This window comes from Antechinus flavipes, chromosome 6, assembly GCF_016432865.1.
Source record: "Antechinus flavipes isolate AdamAnt ecotype Samford, QLD, Australia chromosome 6, AdamAnt_v2, whole genome shotgun sequence".
Lineage (NCBI taxonomy): Eukaryota > Metazoa > Chordata > Mammalia > Dasyuromorphia > Dasyuridae > Antechinus > Antechinus flavipes.
The window spans coordinates 188,203,848-188,216,844 of NC_067403.1; the positions used below are offsets into that span (position 1 = coordinate 188,203,848).

A 12,997-nucleotide genomic window follows, 5' to 3' on the forward strand; every position below is an offset into this window, starting at 1 on the left:
ATGAATACAAATGAAAGGAAGGCAATGTGTCCTATTTTTCCTTTGTGTGATCAATATCAACTGTAACTTCTTGGACAAAAATTAGTAAAAGGGTGGTAAGGAAATCCAAGATTTATAGACACCAAGAGTACTTTCTTAATAGTCCCCAACAAAGTACCTTGCAATGTTGTTGGTATTCAATACTTTTTGATTAGTTAGTTGGTTAACCTAGCATATAATTCTCACATACTTTAAGGGAAACAATACCTGAAACTTAATAAAAATGTCACTTTGATATTAATGTGATCCTTTTTTTAGGATTATATTTTAACACTGACATATTTTATTAAACTTTACCTACCAGTTTAGAAGAGTGGTACCTCAATTATTATTAATAAGATTCCTTTTCTAGTATTTATAATTATTTTACTTATTTTTATTTTAAAAATATGTAAGTTGAAGAACTATGGTTTCACATCAGCTTTTGAGTAGAGTTTAAATTTTTTTTTCTCTTTACTTTCTTGTCTACTATTTCTTCTGTTGTGGTATGCTGAGATATTTAAAGAAATAGACTTGTTGATTTATGTTTTCTTAAAATTAAGTAAACAGATTTTTGGATTTAAAAAAAAATCTTTGACATAATTAAAGATTCCTCTGAAAGAATTTTGGTAAAATATACTATGAATTTTGTAATCCCTGGCGTTGATCATTTAGAGATAGCATTTAATAGGAGTAGGATTTTCCCAATGCTTCTAACTTATGTAGCAAACTGTGGAATGTTTTTTAAGATAGGAAGAGGTAAATGATAAGACCATATTACCTTACTAAAGTTACAAGACCAAAGGGTACTTATTAATATTCTATATAACAGCTATTCCATTGTTTGGACCACTTTGTTTGCCTCTGACTGAATCCAGTTTCTCTTATTATAAGTTCAATAAGTTAGCAAAGTTTCTCATAAATTATAGTTTTTTAAAAATTGCAAATATGTGGTATTCTTGTTTTCTACTATCTATCAAAGGTCTAAGCTTTATGGAGGTGGCATTTGAATTTATACCCATAATGTTGCTCTGGCCAGAAAGTTAAACCTGAGTAGCATTAAGAAGAGCAGGAAATCTAAGTAGAAAATATTAGCTGTTAGCATTAACATATAAGACCTCTATCTTTAGGAACTAAACTTCAGCACCTCTCAGAATCCTTTTCTTCATTTGTAATTACAAGGCATCTCCTAAGTGCAATTTAGATTAAGTTTAGGGTCATCCACCATTTCTTAACTACAGACTCATGGGACTTCTTCATACAGAAATATCCTCTATAGTTTCCAATCAATCAAAATAGCATCACAATATTATATCACAACAAAATTCCATCTTTAGTTGGGGGTAACAGATTAATTTTTTGGGGGCAGAGAACTGTTAGTCAGAAAATGTTTTTTCAATAGAACTCATAGTATCCATGTGATAGACAAAAATCAAGAGAACAATTACAGGGACACAAAATGAGAGAAATGTGGTAAGAATTGAGGGACTCAGAAGAAGAAACTCTGAAACTCATTTTCCCATCCTTCACCTAAGAAAGATGAAAGATATATGTAAGAATAGCTCTTATTAACCTAGTCTTACAAATAAGTAAGGAATTGGTTTCTGGGATGGAGAAAGGGAAACATTAGGGAGGAGGATCGAGGAGTGAGAGAATCAGAATTATTATTCTAAAGATGGTTCAATTCTAATCTCTGTATCTAATTTAATCTTTTCTAGTCTGAGTTTGAACCGTTAGGGAATGTACATACATATCTTTATTATAAGATTGTTGCTAAGGAACTAACTCTTCCTGTATTATTGTTTGGGGGAACATTGCAGTAGATCTATGATTTATTTCCATTAGCCTGGCATTTTACTATCCAGAAAGCATCTGCAATTTCATTTTTTTTTTCAAATGATTTATAAAAATTCTAATTAAGGCCAATCCCAGCATTTATTTTTATATCCAAAAGAAATGCCTCTTCATCCTTACGTCCAGGTTCCTATGTCTAAATAAGAAAATAAAGATACTATACTATACTTCTTTGGCTAAAAAAATACCACCAAACCCTACACAAGTGTTTTTCAAATCAGAGTTGCAGAACTCCAAACAGCTATTTGAAATGGAAATTGTCCTAGTTTATCTCTTAGAACTTTACCTACCACTACTTTATTTCTAATCTTTCAAATGATCCTTGATGAAGGCTTTTGTGAACTGATGCAAAATAAATAAAACAAGGAAAACAACCTGTATCATCACAATAAAGAAAATTTAAAACAACAACAGTAAAAAGTATTTGAACTTAAGATAAAATGCAGTCTTTAAAATTGATTCCAGAGGACAGGTTGGAGTGCTGAGGATGATCCTCAGAAAAGGATCAAGTATATGAATCGCTCTGTGTGTGTGCATGTGTGCGTGTGTGTGTGTGTGTGTGTGTGTGTGAGAGAGAGAGAGAGAGAGAGAGAGAGAGAGAGAGAGAGAGAAGGAGGAGAGGGAGAGAGGAAGGAGGAGGGAGAGGGAAAGAGGAATCAATAAAACTTAAGGAATACATTTTCCCCATTGTTAAAAGGAAGATTAGGATTTGTACCTTGTGAGCTTGTTCTAGCAGGGGAGCGCAGCTACTCATATATCCTTGACTGAAGAACAGTATGCCTCTATTGGGGAAGGTTATCATCTTTGACCAAGTGTGCAGCTTTGGAAGAGAAGCACATGGATTGATGAGGGAGGAAGGGGACACCTACCTAGCCAGCCAGATTAGCCAAATCAACACTGGCGATCAATGGAATGACACATGTCACAGCCAGATTGCCCTCACATCCAAGGAGATTAAGATTTGGGATACTAACTTGTGAGTATTTGGGGTTGGGACTCCCAATTAAATTAATCTAGAAGAGAAAAAAATCAAGAATATCAAGGAAATTAAGAAAAGAATACAAAAGAAGATGACCTTGCAATATCAGATCTCAAACTGTTATAAAGTAGTAATCATCAATATTATTTGGCACTAGCTAGTAGAATAGTGAATTTGTAGAATAGATTTGGTATACAAGATATAGTAGTCAATAATTATAGTAGCCTAGTGTTTGATAAACCCAGAGATCCCAGCTTTTGGGATAAGAACTCTATTTGACAAAAACTGCTGGAAAAACTAGAAAACAATAGGACACAAACTAGGTATTGGCCAACAGCCCACAATGTGTACCAAGATGAGGTCAAAACGGGTACATGATTTAGAAAAATGGTGACACTATAACCAAATTAGAAGAGCAAGGAATAGTCTGCCTGTCAACTCTTTAGGGAGGTGAAGAATTCATGACCAAATAAGAGAAAAAGAGCATTACAAAATACAGAATACATAATTTGTTACATTAAATTAAAAGACTTTTGTATAAATAAAGTCAATGCAATCAAGATTAGAAGGAAAGCAGAAAGTTGGGAAACAATCTTTACAGCAAGTCTTTTTGATAAAGGCTTAATTTCTGAAATATTTAGAAAATTGAGTCAAATTACAAGAATACAAGCTATTCCCCAATTGATAATTGGTCAAATGATATGAACAGATAGTTTTTAGAAGAAATTAAGAACTTTTTATTAAAGTTTCCTCAGCCTGTTCCATGGAACCATATTCCAAAGAAACCAGTGCTTGTCCTTTAAAGGCACACATGAAGAACATTCTAAATTAGAGATTAATGTCAGAACTATATATAATATTGCATGTACATATGTGTTCTTTTGCAAAGATTTGGTTAAATCTTTACTAAGGCAAATCTTAATGTTCCATCTATTACATTTATCTCTGTAGTTTATGAAAATTTCATTTTGGTTGTTTTGCTGTTCTTCCATTTTCATTATGTGTACTGTTTTTCTTATTCTCACTTCACTCATTTAACTTCTCTGTTATTATCATATTCATCATTTCTTACAGCATTGTAATACTCTACATTCATTCACTTCCATACCTTCCTAAGTTATTCACCAGTCAATGGGCATCTGCTTTGTGGCCAGTACTTTTTGCTACTCCAAAATGTGCCACTCCTTATATTTTGGTGTTTATGGGACCTTTTTTTTTTTTTTCATTGACCTTTTTTGGATATATGTCTAGCAACAACTAAAGGTTTCTATAGTTCTTACTGAATTAAGCTTAAATCCTGGTCATGGCATTTAAAATCCATTACAGACTTGTTCCATCCTACCTCTCTAGCCTTTTCTGGTACACTAGCCATACAGAGCCAACCACTATTTCTCTTTCTTTTCTTTGCCTATATCTTTGACAACTCTATCCCCTTTACCTGGAACGGGCTATTTTTCTCCTTCCTAATCTTCTTCCACATCCCTTCTCCACACTTCCCCTTAAGTCCCATCTCAGCAAGTTCCTTCCTATCCTCCAGATGAAAATGATAGTCTCTCCTTTGCTTCCTCTCCTCCCCTGCCCTCATTTCTTATAGAACTTTGCCTGAACTTATCTTTTATTATTTCTCACCCTTCCATTTTTCCACCATTAAGTTTCAGGCTCCTTCAGCTTATAAATTTTTATTCCCTAGATCTAAGCATAATCAGCTTTCCTATTGCTATTGGTGACACCCAGGTTTACCATCTTACTGTCATCTTTTGGTGTCTCATTCTCACTCCACATTCAGTTAGTTGCCAGATTTTATCATTTCTGTCTCCCTTTCCCTCCCCTCACACAGCTGTCATTCTATTTCTCTTCCCTCACACAGCTGTCATTCTAGTTCTCTTCCTCATCACTCTTCATCTGTAATATTGGAACAGCTTCCTGTTAGGATATGTTCTTCTTATCCTAAAATTTCCCCTACTCCAGTGCATCTTTCAGATAACTTGAAGAAGTGATATACTTGTGACCATGTCTCACCACTATTCAGTAAGATCCTGTGGCTTTCACTTACTTTTAAAATCATTTAAAAATCATATCTGTTTGGATTTGAAGCTCTTTTCAGTGGAGAGAGAGAGAGAAAATAGAGAATTCTCCTTAAGTAGAGCTCTTTCAGTGGAGGTTACTTGTTTGAAATGTGGTAGAGAAGCTGATAGAGATTTAACTGGATGACTTTTGGAGTCCTTTCAACTGCAGCAGAAGAATATTTACTTGATTTAATCTGAAATTCACCCAATGTAAGTGAAGATGTAAATTTTTGGAGATAATATTTTAACTTTGGTTTGAGTAGGGATTTTTTGAAAGATAACTTTTAAAAAGATTTTTCCTTAAATGCTAATTGTACTTGGAAAAAGTTTTTTTTTTTCCTCCTCCTTATTCCAGCTCCCATTTTCCTAACTCTTGTGTCACTTTTCTTTACTGAGAGTAGATAAACTATACACAGATCCTCATATTTCCAAGATCCTAAAGTTACAAGAACAATTCATTTGAACATGCAACCTCAACAAGTAGATAGTAGATTCAGCAATCATTTGAACATAGAAAAGGAATTAGCAGTGTGAAATATTTGGCCATAATCCACCTTTGTGCTTCATTAGGAATTATATTCTACCCTTAGGCACCTGACTAATATCTAGTTCTGATGACTTTAGATGGTACCTAGAAAGATCCAGGGAAACTAAAAGAGATTTTAAATAGGAAAGAAACATTATAAAAGCAATTTATGATAACTGGGAAATAGGATGTTTATTTCTTTATGCTTTCTTCTCTTTTAAGAATATTCCTGCAAATCACAAAAGTCATCAGGATTGCAAGATTTCTGAAAGAAAAGGTCATAATCAGATATTCTTAGCAGAAGAAGAAAATTTAGAATGTAGAATTAAAATTAAATTAATTAAAATTACAGTGTAGAAAAATAGCAAATTTTAACTGTTTTCAAAATTACTGAATAAGTTTTAATAAATATAATTTGATAATAAATATTACAATAAATATAATTCCAGCAAAGTAACATGCATCTAAATGCTAGAGTTTAAGAATTCTTGGCAAACAAGTGGATCTAAATGAGACAAAGTAAAAACTCACCTACTAGTTTTAGATTTCTTGAGAATTGTAGGGAAAAACTTGTATTTAATCAAGAATTTTTTTTAGCTTATAAAGTAGTGGATTTTAGGACATATATACCTGAAATTATAGTATGTAATATAGAATATGAGTATATATAGGAAGTATAGTATATATAACATATAATACAATATAACATGAATTCTGAGAACACTTCATTGATTTAAATTCACAGAATTTCTCTGCATTTTACGTGGCTGTAATTCAAATTTCAGTTACACTATGTGGAACGTAAATTTATTGAAGCACATCGAAATAGATAAGTGCACTTCAGAGAGATGGCAGAAGGGAAATTTGAAACTGTCAAATATCAGCCTTGCTATCTTCAGATGGAATATTAATCTTCTGATTTCTCTTTTCTTACATAAGTTCCTCATTAAAGGATCTCCTCTGTCTCCCTCACCATTGTAAATAACAAATAGCAGGCTTCAAAATTGTTTCAAATGACCATCAAGGGAAGCAGAAAGGTACTCTTGATATCTAGTCACTTAACTCGTCAGAAAATAGAAATAACATCCACTTAGAAAACTAGTAATTTTTAACGTATCAGTTAGATAATATCCATTTGTCTTTCTTCACCAAAGGAAATGAGAATAGAGCAATATCAGTTGAAATTTAATATTATGTCCTCCATAGTCATCTTATGATTTGTTTCACTTTTTTGTCATGAAACCAAAGTTTATAATTCTGAGTTGGCAGATATGGTGAATTAGGTCAATGTACTTTCATAGTCAAACTCCAAGTGGCTTTTAAAAAAATATCTTTTCCATTCATCCACGTTATTCTCCTTACTGCTGAGTTTGGACGCCGTGGCTTTTAAAGTCCCTTCCAGTTCTGCAATTTATGATAACTGGGAAATAGGATTTTATTTTAAAATGCCATACATATTTACATATACATACATAACACATACACTTTTACATATATGTCTTCAATCTCTTTGCTTTTTAGATTAAAAGATGTTTGAGGGCAGAGCTATTATCTAACTTTATCTAATATTTACTTGATAGGCTATATTATGAACTTTATCAAAGATTAGGAAAGATATAAAAAAGCAGAGAGAGACTTTGATTTGTAATTTACAATAAAAAATTGCCTTTGTCCAAAGATAAATCTCTGTGATATAAAAGAAAGAGCCCCCAGTTTGGAATAGAAGGATCTAGGTTTGACTTCCTGCTCTCCATTAGTTGTGGCCCCTACTAAGGCCTCACCTCTCTTGATCCCTAGTGTTATCAACTAAAAAATGGAATTAATAACACTTCTATTTTCTACTACATAAAGTTGTTGTCATGATCAGGTAAGATAATATACTTTGTAAGGCATAAAGTACTATGTATTATTGTAATAAATCATTTGCAAATGTGATAGGTTTTTAGATAACAGAACAGAATATAGGTAGAAGAAAATTTATTATGTAAATAAAAATATTGCAAGTTCTCATGTTAAACATGAAGCTGATTTTTGGCATCTTATCAAATGTCTGAAGTTTTTTTCAAGCATTTGTTTTCTATTAAAAATAGTGACAACTATTAGTGAACTGAAGTTCTGAAGTACTGTGATTGCCATTTTCTAGGGGATTTTTTTGGTTTAACTTAATTAATTTGGTATAAATGTTTTTGACATGTGAATGTGGCATTTAAATATGAGAAAAGCTAACACAATATCCTGTTTAATTTTAATCATTTGTTTTATTTTAGGAGAATGACATCTTCCTGGGTTGGGAAAAAGGAGCTTATAAGAAATGGGGAAAGAGTAAGAAGAAGTGTTCAGATCTAACTCTAGAAGAAATGAAAAAACAGGCTGCTGTCCAGTGTCTTCGCTCTGCTTCAGATGAAGTAAGTTTAGAATTTTAGAATGCTTTTTAAGAACATATTTATTCATGTTTCATGACCATATTTGAATTTGAGAGATATAAGATTGTTTTATATTAATAAGTAGTCAAGATTTAAGTTTTATTTCAAAAGGAATTTTTAGGGTTCTTTAGCATCACAAACAACTGATTTTTGGAAGCCAGTTGCCTATTTTGTTAAATACACATTTGTGTAAGATACAAGTCAAATGAGTTTATATCTGTTTAAAAAAAAAAGCATTTGACGAGACAGTAATTCATGTGAACTGAGGTTTTTAGTTGATTGTTAGTCTAGCATAAGTCAACAAAATGTAGCTAAAAAAGCTTATTCTATCTTTAATTGCCTTAATATCTCTAAAGTATGTAGAATTATGGAGGTGATAGTGCTTTTCTACACTGAGCTGATCAGCTCATTCCTGGAATATTTGGAGCTAGAGCCCTTCCAAAGATGGTGACATGGTGGTAAGCAGAAGTATGATCATGTCATATGAATAGCAAATATTGTCATCATCAAAAATCTCATTTGGTTTTCACAACCACCCTGGGAGATAGGTATAATTGTTATTCCTATTTTACCATTTTGAGGAAATGACTTACCCGGGTCACACAAGCTAGTAAGTATCTGAGACTGGTTTAAATTTAGTCTTTCTACTGCAGGTCCAGCACTCTATCTCTGCTACCACCTGGCTGCCTATAGCAATTGAAAAAACTATAATGTTTAGTTTGGATAAGAGATTTGGGGACATAATCCAGATATTTAAAGAACTATTATGTGGAAGAACAATTCAGTTTATTCTGCTGGATTGTAAAAGGGCAAGATTATGAGCAATGAATGTAAGGTATAGGAAGGCAGATTTCCTTCAACATAAGAAAAACATTTAACATTTGGCTCTTAACCTTTAATACTTTGCCAGGAGTCTTAAATATTAAGCAAGGCCCAAAACTATTTACATAGAATCTTAAATTGGGTCATAGGTGAGAGATATAGGAAAGTTTCCTAAAAAAGATGGCCTTGTGTACTACAAATGCCTTTTCTTTTTTTTCCTGTTTCCCAGCCTCTTATAAAAATGAGAAGCATTTCTCAAGAACTTATGATAACCCATATGAAAGTTCATTTTAACGTTTATTCTTTAATTCCATTCTGAACTGAATCAGGGTAATTGAATTATATACTGAGGGGATATGTATGCGTATGTGTGTGTTGGGGGTGGGGTAGAGGGGTGAAATGCTAATGTTTAGGTTAGAAAATTAAACAGGATAAGAAGGTATGAATGGTTGGGATCACAGATTCTTTGAAGTACTGGATTACTGAAGTAATAGTCTATCAAATCCTGGAAATAAATGACTAGAGAACTCACCTCAACTTTTCACTCTAAAAAATAAAATAATGCTTATAGGCAAAAAACATTTTTTATTCCATTGGAGGAGGAAAATTAGATGTGGGTGCTGAGGCTTCCTTTAGGAGGAGACGTAGGGAAAATTATATACACATGTGCACATATCTTTATATATATATAAACATATATATATATAGTTGTGGCTACTTAGTGACCTGTAGCCATGACAGTTTGAGAGTAATGACAACAATGAGAAGTTTGATTAACAGCAGGGCTTCATGACCAGAACATGTTTTCTGCAGGTGCTTGTCTGAGCTCAGCGACCACTAGGGTGCTGGTGCAAAACAGTTCTGGAATTTTATTATAGAAGAGTTCTTGAGAGGGAGGGTACAAAGGATTGCTGTTGCTAAGTATAATAGAGAATCTTTGCTGGGCCTTAACTCTGGTCCTGACAGTAAAAAGAGAGGGGTGCTTGGCATGGGGATCCTGACAAGGCTAAAATGGTGAAGTTCCTGTTTTTACTGTTTCTTTCCATGACCACCAAGAACCTCGTTTCCCACATTTGAAACTTTGGTGTTTATGATTGCTCTTTATACTTATTCAGATCCATTGAGCTGCTAAGTCCCTTCAATATCACCTACACATTTTCTGTTCTCTTGTTTCCTCATCCCTCACTAGCTCTACCATTGTATTCACTTGGACTACTGCATTGTATTTGTAACTGGTCTTCCTGACCCTTCTTTCATACCATTACCAGATTATTCCTTTATTAGCACAAATCTTTTCATGTTCCTGTCTCAAAAAACCTTCAGGCTTCACTTTTGTCTACCAAAGACTGGATTACTTAGCCTGGTACTCTGGATTCTTCATCCTATATTCACAGTATTATTCACAATTATTCATAATATTCCTATTTGCCTGAATTTAGTTGGCCAAATTAAATTACTTTCCAAAAACTCATTTGTCTTTTAAATGTCCCTATTTTTGTTAAAATAATACCAAATTCCTTGGCCCTTGAATTACTCTTCAACTTCTTACTCTCTTCACCTTACATTGGCAAGTTTTGAAGTTTCTACTGACACACCTCTCTCAATTCTCTGTTCACCTGACCACCTACCTATTTAGACATTCATCACTTCAGGCCTGTACTATTCCTTATTAATTACCTTGCCTCAAACTGCTTCTCTCTCTAGTCCATACTTCACACAAATGCTAAGATGATTTTTCTTAACATAAATCTCATCATATTACTTCTTCTGTTTATTAAACTCCAATGATGCTATTTTCTCTAGGATCCTCTAAACTGCTCCATTTCATATTTAAAAACCTGGTTCCATCCTAATTTATTTCACATGACTCCCCTTCATATATTCTAGATCCAGCCCAACTAGTCCTCTTGCTTCTTCACAAATAAGACATTTCATCGGCCTTCTGAGTTCCATAAGATTATCTGTCCCCTACTCCCTTATCAACTCTTAGAATTCTTAGAACATCTAGCCTCCTTCAGGACCCAGTTCAAGTGTCCTCTCCTATAGTAATCCTTTCTCTGAACTCTTAAGCAGCAAATGCCCCCTGAAGACTATATTTTGCATATGTTTTGTATATTATTTTTCTGTAGAATATAGGTGTCTTTATCCCCATCACTTAGTGCTTACCAAATGCTTGATGATGGATTGATTACTATTCCATGAAAAAGCCCTCAGCATTTTCTAGGTCTTGCTCATACTATCTTCTCTGCCTAGAATACCTTCTCTTTTCAAATAATCTTACTGCCTTAAATGCCACCTTTTCCATGATCAAACAAATGATCAAAAGATATATAGGTAAAGTGTTTTTCAAAACTTAAAGATTGAAATAAAATTAATATTTTTATTGTTACTGTGATCTACTTTGTGCCTTTGTTAACACATAACCTAGTTATTTGTGCATCTTTATATATTCCCCTATTAGAATGTAAGCTCCCTGTGGGCAAAGTTCTGCTATGTTTTATCTAACTCTTCTTCTACTTCCTTGGGGGGAAGGGAGGGGGAGAGAGGGAGGGGAGACCAGGAAAGCCTTATGAAAGGCAGGATTTTAACTGAGATTGAAGGAGCTAGATTACAGACTATGTAAAAGACCAAAAGGGAAGGCTGAAAAAAGGTACAAAGAGACCTGTCTGTAAAGAACTTAAAATGCCAAGCAAAAGATTTCATATTTGGTTTTAGACATTATTAATAGAGAGCCATCTGAATTTATTGAGTAGTGACCATGGCTACACTTGTGCTTTATAAGAAAATCATTTTAACAGTTGAGTGGAGGACAAATTGGAGTAAGGAGAAACTTGTGTTAAAATCAATTAGAAAGCTAATGTAGTCTAGGCAGAAGGGGATGAGTCCTTAAATTAGGGGATGAGTGGCTATGTGAGGACAGGAGGGGACATATAAGATGTTAGGAAGGTAAAAAATGACAAGATTTGACAATAGATTAGATGAACAGGATTGACAGTTGTAAAGAGAATCTTTTTCTGCAACTAAATAAACTAGTTAGTCACTGAGGTCCCTTACAACTTGGAAATTCTATGATTCTGTGAAAAAGCATTTGTTGTAGTAATATAAAGTAACAGCTTTAGAGCGTTTTCTCCAATTTGGCATTTCTTATGTATATGTAAAGATCTATATTGAGCCTCTCAGATGAACTCTATAGTAATAATTACAATAATAATAATAATGACAGCTGAAATTTACAAAATGCTTTAAGATTTTGCAAAATACTTTACACATTATCTTATTTAATATAACCACTCAAGTGTTTAGTCTAGCAATCCACACAAGAAAAAGCAAGTATATTAAAAATGTCTTTTGTCTGGCCACAATTTGTAGTTATATGGATAATCCATTGAACTGATCCATCAGTAACATATATCTTGGACAGACACTGTGGATCAACAGTGATTGAATATAGTTGAATAAGCGAGACTAGCATTCATTCAAGAAATTGTGTGATACTTTTAACAGCCTTAAACTGCTTTCTGAAACAATGTCTTCCCCTTTAAAAAATACCGGTATGATTCCTGTTAAAGTATATAGTTGCAAACCATAGAAAATCACAAATTTATAAGAATCACATTTTGGGGTAACTTAAAGTAAAATAGGTTAGTGTTTGTTGGGTGCAAATAGAGTGGTTAATGTTATCCAAAATACCTTCCCAATGAAAAGTGGCCTAAAAGCCACTTCCTCCAGGAAGTCAGTGAGCCCTTATTTCCTCTAGCATAAAATGTAAATTCCTTGCCTTGTCAGTTAAGGCTCTAAATAAGTCTGGAAGTCTTATTTTCTACCATTCACCTTCACATAAAGCTAAACTGACCTACTTGTCTTTCCCTGGAACCTGGTATTCAGTCTCCTGCCTGACCAGCCAGTGCTTCTTCTCTTCTGGAGTCCTTTGCTTCCTTCAAGGGCAAAATAAATCAACACTTCATATTAGAAGTCTTTCCTGATTCTCCTAGTTATTTGTTTTCTTTTTTACATTTTCTTGTGTTCATGTGTTATTACTGCTTTTTATTCCTTTACTGTTCCACTGTCAATTAAAAAAAAAAAAGTTTCTTGAGAAGAAGGACCATTTTGATTTTGTCTTTCTAATATTGATACCTGGTATATTACCTTACATTAAGAAATTAATAAATGCTTGTTGAATCTAACTGAGTAGGGTATTTTGCTATCTGTTTTCTAAATTTACTTGCTTCATTTTAAGCAGCTAATTTTAATAATAATTTATAATGTTGATTTAAAATTAAATTAGTTAAATTTTAAAAATTAAAATTTT

At 33.3% G+C, this 12,997-nt stretch overlaps 1 protein-coding gene across 3 annotated transcripts in view; it reads left to right on the top strand.

The window, feature by feature from the left end:
* Positions 1–12,997, top strand: part of KIAA0232 (KIAA0232 ortholog) — a 101,920-nt gene that overhangs the window by 38,999 nt on the left and 49,924 nt on the right. For all 3 annotated transcript variants that reach the window (XM_051965554.1, XM_051965555.1, XM_051965556.1), the window contains one exon: positions 7,711–7,848. In XM_051965554.1, the coding sequence (XP_051821514.1) occupies positions 7,711–7,848 (138 nt within the window). The remainder of the gene's footprint in view (positions 1–7,710; positions 7,849–12,997) is intronic.